The 24,843-nt window shown below is 42.0% G+C and overlaps 2 protein-coding genes across 2 annotated transcripts in view; one reads left to right on the top strand and one right to left on the bottom strand.

The window, feature by feature from the left end:
- The window catches only part of LOC101841247 (olfactory receptor 4Q3), a 38,665-nt gene extending 18,288 nt beyond the window's left edge, over positions 1-20,377 (bottom strand). The window contains 2 exon segments of the mRNA XM_040735760.1: positions 18,217-18,422; positions 20,018-20,377. Of these exon segments, the coding sequence (XP_040591694.1) occupies positions 18,217-18,422; positions 20,018-20,377 (566 nt within the window).
- A 6-nt stretch (positions 20,378-20,383) lies between these two features.
- On the top strand, positions 20,384-23,695 carry LOC101840985 (toll-like receptor 11). Its single transcript, XM_005087494.3, has one exon. The coding sequence runs from the start codon at positions 20,384-20,386 to the stop codon at positions 23,219-23,221; it is 2,838 nt and encodes a 945-aa protein (XP_005087551.3). The 3' UTR covers positions 23,222-23,695.
- The last annotated feature ends 1,148 nt before the right edge of the window (positions 23,696-24,843 follow it).

Raw genomic sequence — 24,843 nt, 5'->3', positions numbered from 1 at the left:
ATCTGGGGATAACGTTAACCAAAGAAGTGAAAGATCTTTATATCAAGGACATTGAGTCTCTAAAGAAAGAAATCTAAGAGGATACCAGAAAATGGAAAGATCTCCCATGTTCTTGGATTGGTAGGATCAACATAATAAAAATGACAATCTTGCCAAAAGCAATCTACAGATTCATCTACTGATTCATTGCAATCCCCATCAAAATCCCAGCACAATTCTTCACAGACTTTGAAAGAACAATAATCAACTTTATATGGAATAACAAAAGACCCAGGATAGTCAAAACAACCCTATACAATAAAGGAACTTCAGGAGGCATCACCATACCTGACTTCAAGCTCTATTACAGAGCTATAGTCCTGAAAACAGCTTGGTATTGTCACAACAATAGGCAGGTAAACCAATGGAACAGAATTGAAAACCCTGATTTTAACCAACACACCTATGAACACTTGATTTTTGACAAAGAAGCTAAAACTGTACAATGGAAAAAAGAAAGCATCTTCAACAAATGGTGCTGGCATAACTGGGTACTGGTATGCAGAAGACGGCAGATAGATTCATGTTTATCGCCTTGTACAAAACTTAAGTCCAAATGGATAAAAGATCTCAACATAAATCCAACCACACTGAAACTATTAGAAGAGAAAATGGGGAATACTCTTCAAAAAATTAGTATGGGAGACGGCTTCCTCAACATAACACCAGTAGCACAGACACTGAGATCAAAAATTAACAAATGGGACCTCCTGAAACTAAGAAGCTTCTGTAAGGCAAAGGACACAGTCAACAAGACAAAAAGGCAGCACACAGAATGGGAAAAGATATTCACTAACCCCACATCTGACAGAGGGCTGATCTCCAAAATTTACAAAGAACGCAAAAAGTAAGTCTCCAAAACACCAAAGGATGCAATTAGAAAGTGGGGTACAGAACTAAATACAGAACTCTTAATAGGGGAGTCTAAAATGTCTGAGACACTTAAGAAAGTGCTCAACATCCTTAATCATCAGGGAAATGCAAATCAAAACAACTCTAAGATACCATCTTACTCCTGTCAGAATGGCTAAAATAAAAAACACCGAAGATAATTTATGCAGGAGAGGATATGGAGAGAGGGAAACACTCCTCCACTGCTGGTGGGAGTGCCAACTTGTACAGCCACTTTGGAAATCAGTATGGAGATTCCTCAGGAAAATGGGAATCAACCTACCGCAGGACCCAGCAATTACACTCTTAGGCATATACCCAAAAGATGCAAATTCATACAACAAGGACATCTGTTCCACTATGTTCATAGCAGCATTGTTTGTAATAGCCAGAACCTGGAAGCAACCTAGATGCCCCACCACTGAAGAGTGGATAGAGAAAATGGGGTACATTTACACAATGGAGTACTACTCAGCGGAAAAAAATAACGGAATCTTGAAATTCTCAGGTAAATGGATGACACTGGAAGAAACCATCTTGAGTGAGGTAACCCAGTCACAAAAAGACAAGCATGGTATGTACTCACTCATATGTGGATTTTAGACATGAATCAGGATAGTGCCAGTCTGCAATGCCACTGACAGAGTCTGGGAGACAGGAAAGAACCTAAGAGAGATATTCATGGTGTCCCAGAGAAGAGGAATGAGGCAAGATTCCTGAACAGATTGGGAACACGGCAGGAGGTGTGTTTGGGGGAGTGGGAGCTGTGAAGAAGAGAGGGGGAGAAGAGGAGGATAGAGTAGGTCATGGGGGAACAGGAAGGTTGAGTGGGGGGTAGAACATGGGGATAACAGGATGAGAAATACTATAATAGAGGGAGTCATAGGTCTGAAGAGAGATCTGGCACCAGTGAGAGCTCTAGTGATCTAAAAGGATGACACCAACTGGCAAGCTAAGCAATAGTGGAGAGACTACCTTAAATGCCCGTTCCTGATAATGAACTTGAAGTCTACCTTATATGCCATCCTAGGACCTTCATCCAGTGACTGATGGAAGCAGAGGCAAACACCCACAATTAAACACTGAACTGAACCCATGGAACCCAGTGACAGGGAGAGAGGAGCAATGAGCAAATTGGCAAAGAATGGGCAGGTGAAACCAGCAGAGACAGCTGATCCGAACAGGGGAGAGCTCTTGGACCCCAGACCGACAGCGGGGAGGCCAGCATGGGACTGATCCAGATCCCCTGAATGTGAGAGTCAGTGAGGAGGCCTGGGCAACCTATGGGGTCCTGAGCAGTGGATCAGTGTTTATCCCTGGAATACAAACAGACTTTGTGTGTCCATAACACAAAGAGGGATGCTCTCTCAGCCTGGACTCTTAGGGGAGTGCCTGGACCCTGCCCTGAGGGAAATGACAGACTCTGAATATCCCCTATGTGGAAGGAAGTGGGGATAGGGTGGGAGGTTGGGCAGGGATGTGGGGGTGTGCAGGAGGAGGGAAGGGAAAGAGAACTGGGATTGACATGTGAAACAAGCTATTTAAAAATTAAAGTAATAAAAACATTATACTCTTACATGAATGATACAACTACTATTTTGTATTTTTCTTATTGTGATTATCTAGCTGTCCAGAGGCTACACTTTTTCTGGTGTGTGCATGTAGGTAAGGTGCTCTGTTTGCTTGTTTGTTTCGTGCAGGCCTATGAACACATTTAGATGCCTGTGAGCACACATGCAGGTGCCAGAAGACACTGCTTTATGCAAGCATTTGTTAGTAGGTGTCTTTGCTGATTCCCTGACAATGTGGTGAACAAAGACTAAAATGTTTACATATTATGGCACCTGAAATAAGGTAGACTATAAGATTGTGAGCAATACTCCTAAAATATCATTCCAAAAGAGCAGATACTAGATACCTTCCAAAGAAGTAGCAACTTCATAAAAGAAACACTGTTAGATCTAAAACCACAAACTAATTCCCATAGTGATGGTGGGTAATTTCAAGATCCTACTCTCCTCAATATACACATCATATAGGGAAAAAACTAAGCAGAAAAACTCCAAATTTAAATAACATCATAAACCAAATGGACCTAACACACTTACAGAACATCCCACCCAAGCATTACATCTTACACATTTGTATCAGTAATGTAAACCTCTCCAAAACTGGCCACACACTAGAACACCAAAGAAATCTCAACAAACACAGAAAAATGTAAATAATACCTTACATTCTATCAGACCACAGTGGCACAAAGCTGGATATAAATAGCCATAACAAATACATAAATTACACAAACTTGTAGAAACTAAATAGAATACTAGTGAATAATAATTGGGACAAAGATGAATTTAAAAAGGAAACTTTTTAATTCCTAGAATTGAATATAAATGACAAGAATCTAGGAGGTTAAATAAAATCACTCCTAACAGGAAAGTTTATAGTTTTAAATGCTAACACTATAAATAAATAAACAAATAAATAAAAAAGCAAGCATACCTCGTTAATATCTTAGGGATGCACTGAAAGTCTTGGAAAACACAGAACAAACAACACCCCCAAAGGATGTATACAGGAAAAGGTAATCAAGATCAAGACTGAAATTAATGAAATAGAGACAAAGAAATACAAAGAATGAATGCAATGAAGAATTGGTTGTTTGAAAACAGTAAGATTGGTAAAACTTTAGCAAAGTTAACCAACAGAAAAAGAGAACTGATACAAATTAATAAAATTAGATCTAAGAGAAACATTCAAACAGACACAAGAGGAAATTCTGAGTTATAAGTGCCTTACTTTAAAAATCTATATTCTACCAAACTAGAAAATCTAAAGAAATGGATGAGTTTCTAGATACATATGACCTACCAAAGACAAGTCAAAATGAAATACATAAATTAAATAGACATGTATTACCCAATTAGATAGAAGCAATAATTTAAAATCTCCCAACTAAAAAAATAAACATACAAACAAAAAATGACTACATGAATACAGTGAAGAACCGTTCCACAGAATATAAATGAACATTACTAAAACTACATGAAGAGAAAGCAAAGAATATTATACTTCAATTTTATGATGAACAAGTGTAAGCATTTCGTGCTGGATTGGGATGGGACAGGTATTCTGGAGCTCGGGAGTCACAGAATACTGAGTTAAACAGCTCAGACGGGAAGGTATCCTGGAGCTCAGGAGCCAAGGACCACCACAAGTTGTAGTAAGTTTAGCCCTGAGGCAAGGCTTCCCCTGTGTATAGGCTCGGCTCCGGCAGGACAGGGTCTTCCAGCTGGGGATGCTTACCCAGTGCAGCAGTTTTGCCCCAGCAGGAGAGGTTTCCCGGGTGAAGTTGCTACAGTTCAGCACTGAGTGGACAGCTGAGTGTAACAACTCTGTGCCAGAAGGTCCCTCCCCCCCGAAAAGTTTTACAACCCTGCTCTGTCTGCTCTGTCCAGGGTCCTCTCTGCTCTGCTGCAAATGAAGGTCTTCACCGGAAGCTCATCCAAGGGGTTTATTGGAAGGGAAGAATCCAGGAGAGTGGATGGCAGAAGACAGCCGGGCAGCATGAAAGGCCACAAGCTAAACAGACACAGGGTTTATATAGGGCTTCCAGGATGGGGATTGGTCAGACTTCAATGCTGAGCTGAGACTGGCTAGAGTTCCTGCTCAAGGACTGGTTAGTTTTCTGCACAGGGTTAAGGTCAGATTTGGCTCTGGTTTCAGGGCCAAAGTGTGTTTCTTTCTCTGGTCCTTTTTAGCCTTTTGGCTCTAGTTTTAGGGCCAGTGTGTATTTCTTTCACTGGCTCTGATTCCAGGGACAAAGTGTGTTCTTTTGGCACTGGTTTCAGGGTCAGGGTACATTTCTTTGGTTCTGGTTGCAGGGCCAAAGTGTGTTTCTTTGGCTCTGCTCAGGGTGTGTTTCTTTGGCTGGTCCCTTTTCCCTACAACAAGGACATAGAAATTCTCAATAAAATACTTGCACACAGGATTCAAAAACATATAAAAATGATTATCCACAAAAACCAAGACTACCCCATTTCAGAGATGGAGGAATGGCAAAACAAACATAAATAAATCAATATAATCCGTCTCATAAATGGACTCAAACAAACCAGACGAGCCTTTCGTTGGATTAAAAAAAAAGGCTTTTGGAAAAAAATAATCTCTCCAGCTTCTGGACTAAGAGTTCTGGATCTTTTTATTAGCAATCTTTTTAGAGGGTTAGTTTATACAGTGATTTTCTTTTTAAAAATTTTAATTTTGAGATTATAATATGATTACATGTCTCTCTTCCCTTTGGATATCATACAATATATTGATATTATATTCAAACGCCTTCACTCAAATACTCCAAAATTCATGCCACCACTTTTAGAGTAATTGTTTTTTCCAAGATTGAAGCATTCTATCCTGCCAGGAAACTCTTTAAGCAAGGGGGTAAACAACTCAAAATACCTCCAGGAAGTCCCTAAAACTGACCAGATTTACTAACCCCCTCCCTACCAGATTAAACAAGCCAAACTGCAAAAAAGATTGAGAGCAGACCAGAGGAAACAGAAACCAGCCTGGGAGAAGTTTAGGATACTCTCCAACATGTTGAACTGTCTGAACAACTGCAGTGTGTTCCAGGTTCCTGTCTTTTGTGAGCTCTCACAGGTGGCGATGATGTGGGCTTTCATGATACAGATATCTTTTTGAGTCATTTCTATTCATGTAAGTAAACGCTCACCCATACTCTCCTATACATAACACCAATAAAACTCATTGGTTCTGGATGTTGGTGGTACTATACTTTGGTCTGCCATAGGTTCTCTATCTAGGGTGAGTAGACAAGTATGTTGCATCTTCCCAGGAAAAGTTTTATTAGACAATACCTCCCTACCCACCCAGCTTTCTGTCCTTTGTTTTTCAACCCATCAAGTTCAATCTGTGTTGTTCAAATGTTCTTTCCCCTGGAGCATTAATGATGATAGCCGATGCTATAGTGGATACAATACATTTATTTACCAGAGAGGGAGAGACACACTAGCTAGGAGTTTGAAGCATGGCCGGCTTCCAAAAGAGGAGGTCCTTTTTCCTTTCACTTCCTTTTATCTCTACCTGTGCTAATTTACTTGTGAAAGACCTGTATTGCAAGAACTTTGAGTCTTTAAAGAAAGAAATTAAAGAAGCCCTCAGAAAATGGAAAGATCTCCCATGCTCTTGGATAGGTAGGATCAATGTAGTAAAAATGGCAATCCTGCCAAAAGCAATCTACAGATTCAATGCAATCCCCATTAAAATACCAGCACAATTCTTCACAAACCTTGAAAGAACAATAATCAATTTTGTATGAAAAAAAAAAAGATCCAGGATAGGCAAAACAACCTTACTCAACAAAGCAACATCTGGAGGTATCACCATCCTGACCTCAAACTCTATTATAGAGCTGTAGTCCTGAAAACAGTTTGGTATTGGCACAAAATTAGACAGGTAGACAAATGGAATCGAATTGAACACCCTGATATTAACCCATACATGTATGAACATCTCATCTTAGACAAAGAAGCTAAAAATAAACAATGGAAAAAAGAAAGCATCTTTAACAAATGGTGCTGGCATAACTGGATGCCGACACGTAGAAGAATGCGGATCGATCCATGTTTATCGCCATGTACAAAACTTAAGTCCAAATGGATCAAAGACCTCAACATAAATCCAGCCACACTGACCCTCTTAGAAGAGAAGGTGGGTGGTACCCTTGAGCGAATTGGTACAGGAGACAGCTTCCTGAACATAGCACCTGTAGCACAGACAGTGAGGTCAACAATTAATAAATGGGACCTCCTGAAACTGAGAAGCTTCTCTAAGGCAAAGGACACAGTCATTAAGACAAAAAGGCAACCCACAGAATGGGAAAAGATATTCACTAACCCCACATCTGACAGAGGGTTGATCTCCAAAATTTACAAAGAACTCAAGAAGCAAGTCTGCAAAACACCAAAGGACCTTATTAAAAAGTGGGCTGCAGAACTAAATAGAGAGTTTTCAATAGAGGAGTCTAAAATGGCTGAGAGGCACTTGAGGAAGTAATCAACATCCTTAGCCATCCAGGAAATGCAAATCAAAACAACTCTGAGATACCATCTCACTCCTGTCAGAATGGCTAAAATCAAAAACGCCAATGACTATTTATGCTGGAGATCATGTGGTAAAAGGGGAACACTCCTCCATTGCTGGTGGGAGTGCCAAGTGGTTCAGCCACTTTGGAAATCAGTATGGAGATTCCTCAGAAAAATGGGAATAAACCTACCACAAGACCCAGCAACTCCACTCTTAGGCATATATCCAAAAGATGCCCATTAATACAACAAGGGCATCTGTTCCACTATGTTCATAGCAGCATTGTTTGTAATAGCCAGAACCTGGAAGCAACCTAGATGCCCCACAACTGAAGAGTGGATAGAGAAAATGTGGTACATTTACACAATGGAGTACTATTCAGCCGAAAAAAAACGATGGAATCCTGAAATTTTCAGGCAAATAGATGGCACTAGAAGAAACCATACTGAGTGAGGTAACGCAGTCACAAAAAGAGAAACATGGCATGTACTCTCTCATGTATGGCTTTTAGACATAGATCTGGGGAGTGCCAGCCTACAATCCCATGGGCCAGAGAGTCTGGGAAACAGAACCTTCATTCAATGGCTGATGGAAGCAGAGGCAGACGCACACAGCTAAACACTGAGCTGAACTCAAGGAATCCAGTGACAGAGAGGGAGGACTGATGAGCAAAGGGGTTAAGACTGGGCTGGTTTAACCCCCAGAAACAGCTGACCTGACAAGAGTTAGCTCTTGAATCCCAGACTGATTCCTGGGAATCCAGCATGGTACAGATCAAGACCCCCTGAATGTTGGTGTCAGTGAGGAGGCCTAGGTAATCTATTGGCCTTGGGTAGTAGATCAGTATTTATCTGGGGTATACAAATGGACTTTGGGCAGCCATTCAATAATGAGAGATGCACTCTCACCCTGGACTTTTTGGGGAGGGTCTAGGCCCTGCCCTGGATGAAATGACAGACTATGGAAACCCTCATGGAGGGTCTCACCCTCCCTGGGGAAATGAGGGGATATTGGACGGGTTGATGGGAGGGCGTGGGAGGAGGGGAGGGAAAGGGAGAGGGACCTGGAATTGACATGTGAAGCAACCTTGTTTCTAATTTAAATTTAAAAATAAAATAAATAAATTGCTTATCTGTTCTTGATTTAATTTTGGTAAATAGTATCTATCCAGAAAATTGTCCATTTCCTTTAAATTTTTGAATTTTGTGTAGTACAGGTTTTCAAAGTATGACCTGATGATTCTCTGGATTTCCTCAGTGTCTGCTGTTATGTGCCCCTTTTCATTTCTGATTTTGTTAATTTGCATGTTCACACTCTGCCATTTGGTAAGTTTGCATAAAGCTTTGTCTATCTTGTTGATTTTCTCAAAGAACCGACTCTTTTTTACATTGATTCTATGTATTGTTTTCCTAGTTTATACTTCATTGATTTCAGCCCGCAATTTATTATTTTCTGGGGTGAGTTTGCTTCCTTTTTCTACAGCTTTCTAATTCTGCTGTTAATCCTCTAGTGTGACTACTCTCCAGTTTTTTCATGTGGGCACTTAGTGCTATGAACTTTCCTCTTAGCACTGCTTTCAAAGTGTCCCATAAGTTTGGGTATGTTGTGTCTTCATTCTCATTGAATTCTAGGAAGTCTTTAATTTCTTTTTTATTTCTTCTTTGACCCAGGAATGTTACAATTGCACATTATTCATTTTCCATGAGTTTTCAGGGTTTCTGCGATTTGTGTTATTGTTGAATTCTAACTGTAAAGCATGGTGATCTGATAAGATACATGGGGTTACTCCAATTTTTTTGTACCTGTTGGGGTTTGCTATGTTTCCAAGTATGTGGTCGATTTTAGAGAAGGTTCCATGTGGTGCTGAGAAGAAAGTATATTCTTTTGTGTTTGATTGGAGTGTTCTATAGATGTCTGCTAAACCCAATTGGCTCATAACTTCTATTATTTCCTTTGTTTCTTTGTTAAGTTTCTGTCTGATAGTCCTGTATAGTAGTGACAGTGGGGTGTTGAAGTCAACTACTCTAAGTGTTTGAGGTTTTATGTATGGTTTGAATTTTAGTCATGTTTCTTTTATGAACATGGATGCCTTTGTATTGAGGACATAGATGTTCAGAATTGAGACTTCCTCTTGGAGGATTTCTCCTATGAATATGAAATGACCTCCTTCATCACTTGATTGATTAAAATTTAAAGTCTAATTTGTTAGATATTAGGGTTGCTACCCCTTCTTGTTTCTTAGGTCCATTTGGTTGGAAAATCAGACCCTTAACTCTGAGGTAACATCTGTCTTTGAAGCTGAGGTGTGTTTGTTGTATGTAGCAGAAGGATGGGTTCTGTCTTTGAATCCATTCTGTTAGCCTGTGGCTTTTTATGGGTGAGTTAAGACAATTAATACTAAGGGATATTAATGATCATTGATTGTTCATTCTGTTTGTTTTGGAGTTGTTGTTGTTGGTGGTGGTACTGTGTGTGGATTCCCACCCCTTTTTTCTTTTGGCTGTTTTTAATGTGGGATTTTCTATCGCCTATGTTTTTCTCGTTGCAGTTAACTTCCTTGAGTTAGAGTTTTCCTTCCAGAACTTTCTGTAGGGCTGGATTAGTGGATATGTATTTTTTAAACCTCGTTTTGTCTTGGAATATCTTGTTTTCTCCATCTATATTTATGGAAAGCTTTGCTGAGTATAGTAGTCTGGGCTGACATCCATGATCTCTTAGTGTTCGTTGGTAGAATATTTTTCCAGGATATTCTAGCTTTTAGAGTTTCCATGGAGAAATCAGGAGTAATTCTGATAGGTTTGCCTTTATATGCTACTTGACCTTTTTCCTTGACTGCTCTTAGTATTCTTTTTTATTCTGTATGTTTTGGGTCTTGATTATTATGTGGCAAGAGGACTTTTCTCTTATCCACTCTATTTGGTGTTCTGTAAGCTTCTTGTACTTTAATTGGCATGTCTATTTTTAGGGTGGGAAAGTTTTCTTCTATGATCTTGTTGAATATGTTTTCTACCCCTTTGAGGTGGTTTTCTTCACCTTCTTCTATACCCATTATTCTTAGGTTTAGTTTCTTCATGGTGTCCCATAATTCCTAGATATTTTGTGTTAGGGATTTGTTGGACTTCAGGTTTTCCTTGCTCAATGGATCTATTTCTCCTAGTGTGTCTTCAATGCCTGAGTTTCTCTCTTCCATCTCTTATATTCTGTTGGTTATACTTGCATCTGTAGTACCTGATCATTTGCCCATCTTTTCTATTTCCAGCATTCCTTCCAACTGTGTTTTTTATTGTCTCTATTTCAGCTTTCAACCCTTATACTGTTTGAATTGTTTCTTGCAATTTTTGCTTTGTCTTTTCCTCCATTTCTTGAATTTTTTGGTTTGTGTTTTCTTCCATCTCATTAAGGGATTTTCCCATATCCTCTTTGAGGGCCTCTGTCATTTTTATGAAATTGTTTTTAAGGTCATTCTCTTCTACTTTATCTGCATTGGGATGCTTGGGTTGTGCTAATGTAGAGTCTCTAGACTCTGGTGGTGTCATATTTGTTTTTCTGTTGTTGAGTGTGTTTTTATATCATCTCCTTCCCATCTCTTCTTCCATTGGGTGCAGAGAGATTCTCTCCCTCTCCTGGTTTGTATGGGACCAGGGTTCCCTTCTGGTGGGTGCAAGTAGGTCCAATACCCTGGTGGTTCTCCTCTTCCCTTAGATGGAGATGGTCCTTGTTTGGGGTCCTTGGCAGTCTCAGGGTGGGCTAGACCCCATTGGGATAGGATCCACAGTCCACAGTCTCCAGGCCTCAGCTGGTTGTGCACAGGGCACAGCAGGCTTACCTAGTCCAGTGGGCAGAGAAAGGGACTAGGATGCTGGCAGTCTCTGGTTGTGTTGGCTCCTGCCAGGATGGGGACCATATTGACAGTCTCAAGGCCTCAGGTGGTTGCATGAAGGGCACCTTTGCTGCTCTTTTTTATTTAAATTTTTCCATTTTATATACCAACCCCAGTTCCCCCTCCCTCCCCTTCTTCTGCCCCCAACCTCCCTCCACCCCATGTCCCATCCACTCCTCAGAGTGGTTAAGACCTTCCTTGTGGAGTCAACAGTGTCTGGTATACCAAGTTGAGAAAGGACCAAGTCCCCCCTTCCTATATCAAGACTGAATGAGGTATCCCACCATAGGGAATAGGCTCCAAAAAGCCCATTCATATTACCTAGGTGAGTCCTAATCCCACTGCCAACGTCCCCCAACAGATCAAGACACATAACTGTCACCCACATTCAGAGGACCTACTTTGATCCCATGCAGATTCCCCAGCTGTCTCTGTGGTTTCCCCATCATGGTCTTGACCACTCCCCTTATTCATATGATCCCTCATCCCTCTCTTCAACTGAGGTCCATGAGCTCAGCCCAGTGCTTGGCTGTGGATCACTGAATCTGTTTCCATCAGTTACTGGATGTGGGTTCTATGATGACAATTAGGGCACCAATGTTTATTAACAAAATAACATTAATATTACTACTTCAGCCAGAGAAATGACTGCTACAAATAAGCAAAGTGGAATACACCATACACATAATAGACATGGAGTCCATTTCATTTGTACAGCTTCTCAGAACACACTTTGTGTAGTTTCTTATCCGTCAATGTCTATGTCATGCAGGTATGGTACACAATTCCACATTTATCTCATGCGTGACACTGAAAGTAAACGAGTACATTTTCCAAGGTCGAATACACTAAGTGAAGGAACCAGTCCTGCTGACTCCACGTTGGGTAAGGATTCTGCTGTGCCTGCATCTGTATCCTCTTCACAGCTGCGTGGCCACAGAGACCAAGGGCTGGATCAATCACAGAAATTAATATTTTAGAAAAATACAATGGGAGAAACATGAAGTTCTTTTGACTTGGTTTATGATAACTGCCCAGCTACATCAGAATCAATGTGAAGTGTTCACTATGTGAATTATATTATTGAGTTAAAAGGCAAATTATAATACATATGTGCCAAATGTCAGAACTAGATAGGAAAATACAAAATTCTAGGGCTCCCCACCTGTATCCCATTCTTGTGGTAGTTACTTTACTTTCCAGCTTGCTAGGGTCCTGGGAAATCCTCCTTGCAGCCTTGCTGGCCAGAACTCAGTGTGTCTCAGGGGCTGGGGCACATTCTTTTTGTTTGGGGGCTGAGTCACTTCAGTATAATACCTGCAGTTGTTGATGGACAAGGGGCAGCAGCATAAGAAGGCCCAGGAACTGAGGTATCAAGAAACACAGCAGCTAGAATCTGGTCCACAAAAATTTAACTTGAAAAAAATGTATTTATTATTTGGCTGTAAAAATAATGGCATTTGCAGGTAAATGAATGGATCTAGAAACAGTCATCCTGAGTGAGGTAACCAAGACACCAAATGACAAACATTCCATGTTTTCTCAAATACACAGATATCAGCTTTTAAGTTTTATATATTTGTGTTTCAATCAGAGTACCCATAGAGGTGTAGTAACTATCAAGGGATGGGAGAAGGAGGGGTCTTTCAAGGAAGGGTAAATAGAATATAGTGTCATAGATGAATAAAAGGGAATAGGAGGATTAATTATAATGACAGAGGGGAAGACCAAGTAGAGGAGGGAAAATTAACACAAAGGGCTTTTTGAAAAAGTGTATGGAAACCTACTTCTATAGAAACTTCCTAAAATGTAAACATAACCAAAATAATTTAAATTGTTACCATGTAATGGGAAAGACAGTACCTTTAACTAGATATCACACTATCAAATAAAACCCCCAGTGTCAGGAATGGTTTACATTTTTTAGTAATTGGCCAAAGAGGTTCTACAGATTTCCCCAAACATGATAGGCTATTGCTAATGCTATCAATTACCACCCAAAACCTAATGATGAGACCCTGTTGCTGAAGGCATTGCATACTTGTATCACAGAACACGGAGAGGTCAAGCGAATGTTCAACAGGAAACTTCACCCTACTGACTTTCAGGGTGGCACTGGAAGAGAAGAGAAATCCTTAATCTCACCCCTTGAGCTACAACGGCGACCAACCTGCATGATGGTGTAACAGTGGCACAAACGTTATGTAGTAAGAAGCAACTTTTTAATTGCATTTAAGGCCCACCCCCATGAAATGGAACCTATGCTGTTAGTAAAAACATCATGAGACTAGACAGGTAACTGGGACCAGGGAAAAACCTACTATTAGTCTACTAAATGAACATGTCAATAAAACTACTACCAATAACATATTATTATACCCAGAGATAGACCAGTGAGTTGTTCAACCCTTATCAGATAAGCTTCCTCTTGCAATAGATTGTAATTGTGCTGGATTGACATAAGCTAGAGCCATTTAGGAAGGGGAAGCTTTAATTGAGAAAATGTCCCCACCAGGCTTACTGATGACCAAACCTGTGGTGAATTTTATGAATTAGTGATTTGATATAGGGGACAGCCCATTGTGGCTGCTGCCACCCCTGGGCAGGTGATTCTCTGGTGTGTAGGAAGGGTTAAGCCAGCCATGGAGAGCAAGCCAGGTGATTCTCTGGTGTGTAGGAAGAGCTAAGCCAGCCATGGAGAGCAAGCCAGTAGCCAGTGCTCTCCACGGATTCTGTGGAAGAAGAAAGTTTGTTAAGAGCCAGAAGTGGTGGAAAGCTTCAAGAAAACCATGTTCTCCAGACACAACAGGACTGATGCACACATGAACTCACACAGTTTGTGACAGCATGCACAAGACCTGTATAGACTCAAGCTAGAAAAAAAAAAATAATCTCTACACAGGGGTGGGAAAATGGGCACAAAATCCCACCCATAGCCAAGAAGTTATTTGCATTTGCTAGCTGATAAGAAAGAGAAAATCAGTCCTCTTCAATGGAGTCAAACTGGATATGTCAACCAGACTCCAGAGGAGGCCCCTCATTCAGGAGTAGTTGGCTAACACAGACAGGGCTACATGTTTTGTTTTTTTGTTTTGTTTTGTTTTGTTTAAGACAGAGAAATAACATGAAGTAGGTGGAGTATGGAGGTAGGGGAGGGACTGGGAGGAGTTGGGGGCAAAGACTATTATTAAAATATATGTTATAAATTTCCCAAATACAAAAATATTTAAAAGATGATGTTACAAAAGGGGAAAATTTAACTTCTTAAGCCGGTCATATTGTTAACACAAGTTTTTGAGATCATATTAGGTATAAAATAAGACAATATAGCAATGAAAGTTTAGAAGTTTAGTGGTTTCTTTGGGAAGTTGGTCATCCTTTTATATATATATATATATATATATATATATATGCATGTATGTATGTATGTATATATCCAACTATAAAGAAAAACAGATAGTGGATATAAAAGCTTTGAAAGACACAATTACTAAAAAGAGAAATCAAGACTATCACAAAAAATAATAGTGCTTGAAGAAACTATGGAATTCTATTTTTTTCATGAAAACATGGCCGGTGCCCTCCTGGAGCTTACTGAGGCCTAGGGACTACGCAATGGGGAATCCATTCCAGCAGACCAGCCCATCCAGAGACTGTAAGTGTTAGTTCTCTCTTAACCCACCGTAAGAGGAGCGCCATCAGAGTATTGGATCTGCTGGGCACCCACAGGAAGCGAACCTTAGTCCTGCACCCTCCTGGAGAGAGAGAGAGACCCCACCTGTACCCACTGGAAGAGGGGATGAGAAGATGACATTATAAGAACAGTCAACAACAGAAAAATCAATATGACACCACCAGAGTCTATGTACTCCTCACCAGCAAGAACTGAACATCCCAACACAGATGAAAAAGAAGAGAACAACCCTAAAAACAACTTTATGAAAATGATAGAGACCATCAAAGAGGTAATGAGAAAAATCCCTTAAAGAAATGGAAGAAAAAACAAAAAAAATCAAGAAAGGAGGAAAAGACAAACCAAAAATTACAAGAAACAATTCAAACAGTGCAAGGTTTGGAAGCTGACATAGAGAAAATTTTTTTAAAAAGTCTTAGGGAATGTTGAAATAGAAAAGCTGGGTAAATGATCAGGAATTACAGATGCAAGAATAACCAACAGAATACAAGAGATGGAAGAGAGAATCTCAGGCATTGAAGAAACACTAGGAGAAATGGATTCATTGACCAAAGAAAATCTGAAGCCCAACAAATCCCTAACACAAAATATCCAGGAATTATGGGACACCATGAAAAAAACAAACCTAACAGTAATAGGTATAGAAGAAGGTGAAGAAACCCAACTCAAAGGTGCAGAGAGTATATTCAATAAAATCATAGAAGAAAACTTTCCCAACCTAAAGAAAGACATGCCAGTGAAAGTACAAGAAGCTTACAGAACACAAAATAAGTCCCCTTGCCACATAATAATCAAAACCCCAAAAATACAGAATAAAGAAAGAATATTAAGAGCAGCAAAGGAAAAAAGTAACATATAAAGGCAAACCTGTCATAATTACACCTGATTTCTCCATGGAAACTCTGAAAGCCAGAAGGTCCAGGTAGATATTCTACCAACACTAAGAGACCATGGATGCCAGCCCAGACTACTATACTCACCAAAGTTTTCAATCACTATAGATGGAGAAAACAAGATATTCCAAAACAAAACCAGATTTAAGCAATACATATCCACTAATCCATCCCTACAGAAGGTCCAGGAAGGAAAACTTCAACCCAAGGAAGTTAACTACACCCACAAAACATAGGCAGTAGATAATCCCATTTTACCAACAGCCAAAAGAATAAAGGGGTGGGAATCCACACACAATACCACCAACAACAACAAATCCAAAACAAGAATAAACCATGCTGAGTGAGGTAACCCAGTCACAAAAAGACAAACATGGTATGTACTTACTCATAAATGGAAATTAGACATAGAGCAAAGGATTACCAGCCTATAATCCACTCCACCAGAGAAGCTAGGAAGCAAGGAGGACCCTAAGAGAGACATACATGGTCCCCTGGATAAGGGGAAAGGGACAAGATCTCCTGAGCTAATTGAGAGCATGGGGTGAGGAGAGAGGGAGTTAGGAGAAAGAGAAGGGAAGAAGAAGAGGGGAGAGGAGGACCTGAGTGAGCAGAAAGATTTAGTCAGCAGAAAGAATAGAGAAGAGCAAGAAAAGAGATACAATAATAGAGGTTTATAGGTTTAAAGAGAAATCTGGCACTAAGGAGCTGTCAAGAGATCTACAAAGGTAACCCGCAACTAACTATCTAAGCAATAGTGGAGAGGCTACCTTAAATGCCCTTCCCTGATAATGAGATTGATGATTACCTTATATGCCATCCTAGAGCTTTCATCCAGTATCTGATGGAATCAGAAGCAGGCACCCACAGCTAAACACTGAGCCGAACTACGGAGGAGTGATGAGCAAAGGGATCAAGAACAGGCTGGAGAAACTCACAGAAACAGCTGACCTGAACAAGGGGGAGCTCATGGACCCCAGACTGCTGGTTAGGAAACCAGCATAGGACTGATTCAGACCCCCTGAACATGGGTGTCAGTTAGGAGGCCTGGGGCCTCTGGTAGTAGATCGGTATTTATCCCTATATACAAATGGACTTTGGGAGTCCATTCCACATAGAGGGATACTCTCTCAGCCTAGACACATGGGGAAGGGCCTAGTCCCTACCCCAAATGATATGACAGACTTTGAAGATCCCAAATTGAAGGCCTCACCCTCCCTGGAGAGCAGAAAGGGAATGGGATAGGATGTTGGTGGGGGGCAGGGGAGGAGGGATGGGAGAGGGAACTGGGATTGACATGTGAAGCAAGCTATTTAAAATTAAAGTAATAAAATAAAGAAAGAAAAAATGAAAGCATGTAAAACAGAATGCTTTCATCAAAATTCATGAATATATATGTAATAAATTTAAATTATTCTCCACTTCTTTGTATATGTGTTATGTGTTCTGGTTATATTGTTATTGTTATTATCATTATTATTATTATCTCATATTCTTAACACAATAAAGCCTCCCGCAGGGTACTTGAAAACAGAAAGGTTAGCACAAGAAACAGCAGAACTATTTCAGTATCTCCCAAATCAAACTCACATCACTGTTTCTGTAAGAACAGATGAAAAATAACATTCACCAAGGTCCCAGTCAAGAAGCCAGACTCAGAAATATAAATGCTATGCATTCTGCGATATGTGGAGAAAGCTTCTTTAAGTGCTCGCAGATGTGAGTATATTCTGGAGATAAGGAGGGGGTTGTAGGTCATGAAACTTGAAAAGGGGAACACAGAAGAGCAGAGATCTGAGCACTGGTGGAGAAAGAGGGAGAGAAGGTGATTAATCAAATACATGCGACAGAAGCCAGCCTGTTGAGGAGGAAGGCAACTGGAAGGGCCGGTGTAGGGGACGGGGGAGGAAAGAGTAGGAGGGGAACCAACTAAAGAGAAAACAAAGTGTGTGTGAAATTATCAACTAGCTAATTTTAAAATGCTAATTTGAACAAACAACTTCAGACAAATGAAGCCAGATATGAATGTGAATATGGGCATCCCCATAACTTGTACTATCTGGGAAGTATTCTGCCATTTTTACCAAAACACACCTTCTTCCTCTTGTCCCCTCCCCCTGCACACCCAACCTCGGCAGGAGGACTGAGCTCCTTGTAGGAAGGTTATAGGCTCCTCTGCAACCTTCCTTCTCTAACGGAGATAAGGGATGCAATACCTGAGATCAAGACCAGACATGAGAGGAGACTGAAGAATTGGTTCAGTGGGTGAACACATTCTCCGCTCAAGTGTGAGGAGGACCTGTGTTCAAATCCCCAGAACTCATAAAAGTCAGACATACAGAATGAACATCTGTGATCCCAGCACCATGGGGAAGGGAGAGCAGAGAGAGATGGGGGAAACTCTGGAAGCTCCTGGGCCAGTTACTCTGGCATGCACACTGCCAAAACAACATAGACCCCGCTCAAAACAAAGTAAGCAGCCAGAGTCATCACCTATGGTTTCCTCTGGTGTCCCCACAGACGTTTGCACACACTCGTGCATGAGCACACACAGGACTAACACAGGCTCAGACTTGCGTGACTAAACTGTGGGACTCATGAACCAGGGAAGACCATTACTTGAACTGCCCTTGATTGCTCCAAGGATTGTATGAGCCCCTTCCAGCAAACAAAGAAAACAAATCACCTCTGGAAGCCAGATAAAGACCTACCCGTCAGAAGACTCTTCATTGCCCTTTGGTGATAAACCTCTGGTCCCATGCCAGCTTCCGTTGCATGGTTGCTGGAGCCAACATCTCTTGTGGAGTTCAGCCCGTGCTTTCACTACCATTTTCACTCCTACTAATCCATGTCTGGTTCTGCTCATTGTTTGACGGAGGAAAGAGCTGAGCCTTGCGTCCCAGGACACCTGAGACCCCTATAGCAGCAAAGGAAGAAGTAGACATGAGGACAAAGGAAGGGTAGAAACGGCATAAAACATGATTCCAGCAAACTGAAGACTGCCTTTTTTCAGGTATCGGGAGAATAGGATACACAGTGCATGAGAACTGAAACCCCCAGAGGAGACTAGAAAAGAGGAAGTCGTGAGGCTGCAAAAGCCAAGGAGGCAGTCTGGGAAGAAAGAAGTTGCACCGTTTTTCCTAAGTCAACTCCCTGTCTTCCCCAGAGCTCCCCACCTACCACTGATAACAGAAACACCATACTCCCACGCAGCAGAGCAGGGGCCACCATGGAGGGAAGACTCCCAGAAGACAAAGGTTTTCTTCTTTTGCTACAGGAGATGAGTAAGAACTCTTCCTAGAAACTTGAAGCTGCCTCCACCATCCTCTGTTTCCTATCTAAAAGGTAAGGAATGCTGTCCTAATACCAAAGAAATTTCTGCATGAGGCAGATAAGCAGTTAATGACACTGGCAAGGAAGAAAGCAAACCACAAAACATCTGCCTCTTCAGAGAGCCTGAGATCGGGGCCAGGGGTGACCAGGTAGAACCTGAGGACAGATGGGTTAAGATTTGCCACAGTTTAAGTGACCAACTGAGATGTGGTAGTTCATGGGCAATCCTGTATGTTTCTCAGGGTTACAGTATCAAACTTAATATCTTGAGACAGAAACTTTAATCTATCCCAGACTTCTACAGTGACAGGGTCCCAGTACCAAGGTCACTGTGTCTCCTTGATCTGAGGTCTACTCCAGTCCCTGACACCATCCTAGATAAACTAAAATGAAAAGGGAAGCTTGGATGAGTAAGGTACGCTTTTTGATACGTCAAGGCTCAGGGGAAAATAGACTTTCGAAAGGTGAAAAGACGAGCCATGGGGTAGAAAGACGGAGATCAGCTAAACCAAATGCATCTACAATGGGGCCACACCATTTAGATGATGAGGTCCCAGTCTCCTCTCCTCTGGCCTCCTCTGAACTTCACTGAAATCTGAGGCACAGGAGCTTGAGGGAGGGGACTCAATGCACAAAAGATGCCCCCACTGTCTCCAGTGCATTAGCACACAGGAGAAATAGCAACCAGAGGAAAGCAGAGACATCCATGGCATTTAGTGTTAAATCCTCTGGTCCTTATCATCCCCAGAGTGACAAGACACTCTCCCGTCTCTTCCAGACCTTTCAGGGACTTTGATGACCACTCATTTCACAATGGTCACTCCAAAAGGTTCTCTTGAAACAGAAGGCTATGAATAACGAGAATGCAGTCAGCTCACCATCACCAACACCCAGATTCCCCAGTGCTAAGCTCCAAACTCAAGCGTATCAAGACTTGATTTCCTTTCGTTAAGTTTCATTAGGCAACTTTATTTCCTTAAGTATTTTCCTGAACTATTTTAAAAATGGTTTCTCCTTAAACTCAACCCTAAATTCTACTTGAAATATTTCCTTAGTTCTTCCTGAGGACCTTTATATCAGACTATTAACCCTGATAGGAAAAATACAGTCTCAAGTCTGGCACTTTCTATTTCAAGTCATTTAGCTTCATGGCCTCAAGAATAAAGGACAGCAGCCCGCCTGTGTCACATGGCTAAGAATTTGTTCAGATGTAAAAGTGTCAGAAGCACTGTCCCTTTTTTTTTCCGTGTACTCTCTATTGAACAAGTCAGGTTGCTGCTTTGTTTGGATGATGGCTTCCTCTAATGGATTTAGCAGTCTGAACTGGTCATCTCCCAGGGAGATCAGACCATCATAGGCTTCTCTTGGGCCTCGTGCTGCCCTGTGATTTGGCCTCCTCTGGTTTCCTACATGCTTGGAGTCACCCATCCGTGGGCACAGCTTGAGCCTCTGAATTGGCAAATGTGTCACTCTTTCCTTGATTATAGGGATGTTCCCAATATGTCCCAAAGTCTGAAGGACATGATGCATGTTAGACATCCCGGGATGGGATTACTCATCACTGTAAGAGTTGGTACCCAACTCTTTCCCTCTGTTTTCCTAGAGTCGGTGCCAAGGATGGAAAGAGCTCAGTTCTGCCCTGCTTTCTTCATTCTGTTATTATTGGCTTTGGGGAGCCTTGACTGGACCAGCTGGGCATGGACCGCCCCCGACTGCATCATAGCGGACAGCTTGCTGCTTCCTAACCTTTCCTCCTATATCCGGTTCTGCCCATTGGCCCCGGGACTGCACCTCTTGGCATCTTGCTCGAATGTTAAAGACTTGGCTCACACCCTGGAAAGAGTGCCCAGAGATACAGAGGTGCTTTGCCTCCAGGGCTTGGTGTCTTCTCTGCCAGTCAAGGCCTTTGATCGCTTCCACTCCCTAAAGCTTCTGAGGCTGCAGTTGGGTACAACCAAGATTACCGCTAGAACTTTTCAAGGACTGGACCGGCTACGGTACCTTTTTTTTGAGAACCATGCTCCTTGTTGCCTGAATCTGTTCCTCCCTCCAAATTGTTTAAAGACTCTCAGATCCCTCAGTCATCTTTCCTTTCAAGGCTACTGCCTCAATTATAGCCGGAACATCTACTTGCCAGCTAGCCTGAGGCATCTAACTCTAAGGAACAGTTGTCTGACAAAGTTTCAGGAGCTGCAAAGGCTCTTTCCAAGTCTTTTGCTTGGCCCCTCTCCTACACTCAGTACCAAACTAGGGAGGCCCTTCCTAGAAGTACTGGATTTATCTTACAACCGTCGGCTGAAGCAGACAGGTGCCAGAGCCTTGCGTGGCCTCAAACTCCGCTCCCTAATATTGGACGGTACCACACTAAAAGCATTTGATCTCACAGGCTCAGGACTGCTCCATTTGGACTCCCTCTCCCTTGTGGGTACAGGTATAGAAGAATTGCCTGGGAGAGTCACAGGCTACTCTGAGCTTCGTGCACTTGACCTTGGGAAGAACCAAATACAAAACATCTTGGAGAATGAAGATATGCCAAGTTATAAAGCTCTGGAATCCCTTAGTCTTCATGATAACTATCTGCAATCACTTCCTAGCAGGTTCCTAAGTACTCTACCCCAACTTCAGAGGCTCAACCTCTCTATGAATAAGCTGGGCCCAACCTTGGAGATTCCAGAAGGAGTGTTTAGCACAAATTTGAGGGTTCTAGATCTGTCCCACAATCAGCTATGTGATGTGCCCCGTGGAACATTTCTTCCACAACTCCAGGAGCTCTGGCTGAGTGGCAATAACATCTCTACTTTATCAAATGAGAGTATGCAAGGGCTGAGGGGGCTGAGGACTCTCGACTTGAGTTGGAACCAAATTAAAGTACTCAAACCAGGCTGGCTGTCTCACCTTCCTGCTCTGACCACCTTGAACCTTCTGGGCACCTACTTAGAGCATATTTCAGGCAAACAACTTCAGGGTCCCCAGATGCTGAGACATCTAAAACTGGGTTCTGATGAAATGCTGGACATCTATCCTCCCTGGTTTCCGATGTTGCTCAGCTTAGAAATACAAGCAAAAGTGGTTCAGTTTATGGTTCTCCTTGGAGAGCCGTTCTTACTCTTGGAGAACTTTACTTTACAGGCCTCCTATCTGTTACGGCAACCAGACACAACCACAGTCCACTTTCCCTCCCTGCGTCGCCTCACCTTGCGTGGCTACAGCCTCTTCCTCTCAACCAGTCAACTTCAGAGCTTCTTTCCACAGCAGCTTCCTCTCCTGGAGCACTTCTCTATCTGGTGTGACAATGACAACGCAGTAGACCTCCGTCTATTTGAGATGCCCAGGCTGCGTGTGCTAGAGCTGGGGGACCTTAATTTTTTCTATGAGTCGAGCACTGTGAAGCTAGAGACTCTGCTGAGGGAGGTGCCTCAGTTGCGGGCACTGGCACTGAGTCACCTGAATCTCAGAAACCTCTCTGTGTCCAGCTTTAAGGGATTGCACCACCTCAAACTGCTGCTGCTCAGCTCTGAGATGACCCTGGAGATGGACAGCAGCCTCCAGGAGTTTATTCCCCAGATGCCTCCATATGTCTATTTCTCAGATGTCACCTTCACCTGCCAGTGTGAAGCTTCCTGGGTGGAGCCTTGGGCCACACAGGCCCCAAACACTTTTGTTTACGGACTGGAGAAATCCATCTGCATGGCCAATGCTTCTGACTACTCCAACACTCCCCTGTTCTCCTTCCTTGCTACCCATTGCCCACATGACGCTGAGTTTTGGGGCTTTCTCGTCAGTTTCTCTCTGGTACTTCTGCTGACCGTCCTTCCTCTGATTGGCTGTCATAAACGGGCCTGGCTTCGTTACCTGCAGACACTCTTGCGTGCTTGTTGGTGGAAATTAGGTGGGCACAGACACAGAGGCCAGTTCGACTACGATGTCTTTATATCCTGTTGCGAGATGGACCAAGCCTGGGTGCTAGAAGAACTGGTCCCTGCTTTGGAGAAGCCACCTCCTGAAGGTGAGGGCTTGAGGCTGTGCCTGCCTGCCAGGGACTTTGGAATTGGAAACGACAGGATGGAATCCATGATCGCCAGCATGCACAAAAGCCGATCCACCCTCTGTGTGCTCACGGGCCAGGCCTTAGCAAGTCCCTGGTGCAATCTAGAATTAAGACTGGCCACTTACCACTTGGTGGCCAGGCCTGGGGCAGCTGGCCTCCTGCTGCTGTTTCTGGAGCCCATTGATAGGCAGAAGCTCCATGGCTACCATCGTCTCTCCCGATGGCTCCAAAAAGAGGACTATTTTGACTTGTCCCAAGGGGAGGTGGAATGGGACACTTTCTGTGAGCAACTAAAGAAACGGCTCAGGAAAGCTCGACAAGAAAGAGAAGATTAAGGTTGGTAAGGAAGGAGCTGTGTGGAAGTTCCTTTCCACGGCATAGTGAATGCTCTGTCACCACCAGGGGGCGAGCATACCAAGGGGGAGAAATGATATGTCTGAAACGATATATTAAATCCCAGTGGGGGAAAAGTCTTTTAAAACACTGGAAATAATCATTCGGAAAACAGTTCTGCTATGTGCTGGTTCATTCCAACACAAGATACTGATCAACACACAGCACACTTATATATACAGAGTGGTTTTGTGCAATCCTGTGTGCATTTTTTTCAAAATGAATCCATCCTGTCACTATTAAATGCAAAATACTGTCTTGTTTGGTAAAATGCTGTGCAATTCTAGAGGAAGGGGTAGGGAATTAATGAGTCATTTTAAAGTTGAAACGGTATTTTTACTTCGTCAAATGTTCAACAGTCAAGGGAGAGGGACCTCGTACTGACTTGTGAAGCAACCTTGTTTCTTATCTAAATTTAAAATGGAAAATAAAAAAAATATTAATAAAAAAAATTCAAAAAAAAATGTTCAACAGTCAGTTCCTCTAACTCAAGTTTCTCACACTTACAGAATTTCGTTAGTGAGATCTGTTGTTTTAAACCTGTGTTATTCATGGGGAATTGAAATCTGAAGAGACTAAGTAAGTGACTTACAGCCCTAGCTCAGCACACGCATCATCTTGGACACCACACCTATTCTTCTGTTCTCCATTTGTATTGCACTTTAGCTTCTAACAAATGTCAAACACGGGGCACACTCTTTCCCACAGGTTCAAAAACCTTTGCTAAAATTATAAATCCCGATTAGATTACAATAGCAAAAATGGAATGTCATGGACCAACTAAATCCCATGTTTCAGGCATGAATGTGATATTATTACACAAATAAAATGTGTTATTTCAAAAGTATTTAGTACTGTGGCAAGAGACTTCACATACTAATAGCACAATATTAAAACACACTGTTGACAAATGGCATATAAATCCAGATTTGGAAGCTGGCTGTGTACATATATAAAATGGATGAAAATGAAATGTGAAGAAAGACTAGGAATGCAAACCATAAAGGGACCAGAATAGTACTGAAGTTATTGACATTTCTTTATATTTCTCTGTGAAACTTTAATAAGCATTGTCATTTTATGGTAATGGTAAATTATCTTTCAAAAAATAATAAAACACTTTGGGTCAGCAAGATGACTTGGCAAGCAGAGACACTTGCCACCAAGCCTGACGATCTGAGTTCAATCCCTGGGGCCTACACAATAGAAGGGATGATCAGCTTCTGCAAACTGTCCTCTGACTTCTCCATGCACGGCATGCCACACAGGGTTAGACACACACTAAATAAATAAATGTAACAAAAAATTTAAAAAGAGGGCTTTAGCACAGACTAGCTAGTTTAACTAATCCTCTACTTTCTGTTGTCCTATGAGTGTCTTTTACACCTGGGTATCAAGACGTTTATAAAGTTATAATTATTTAAGGAAAGCACTGTGTATAAAACTAATACGAAGTACTAGGAGACATTAAACAAGAATCAAAACCCATGGCTGTGCACATGTGTGTGACTTATGACACAGATTCTTGAAGCCATGATAAAGGGAAGGGTTCTCACCGCCCAAC

Source organism: Mesocricetus auratus, unplaced genomic scaffold, assembly GCF_017639785.1.
Source record: "Mesocricetus auratus isolate SY011 unplaced genomic scaffold, BCM_Maur_2.0 Super-Scaffold_100048, whole genome shotgun sequence".
Classification (NCBI taxonomy): domain Eukaryota; kingdom Metazoa; phylum Chordata; class Mammalia; order Rodentia; family Cricetidae; genus Mesocricetus; species Mesocricetus auratus.
Note: the sequence above shows the minus strand (reverse complement) of the source record. Positions and strands in the feature narration are given on the sequence as shown.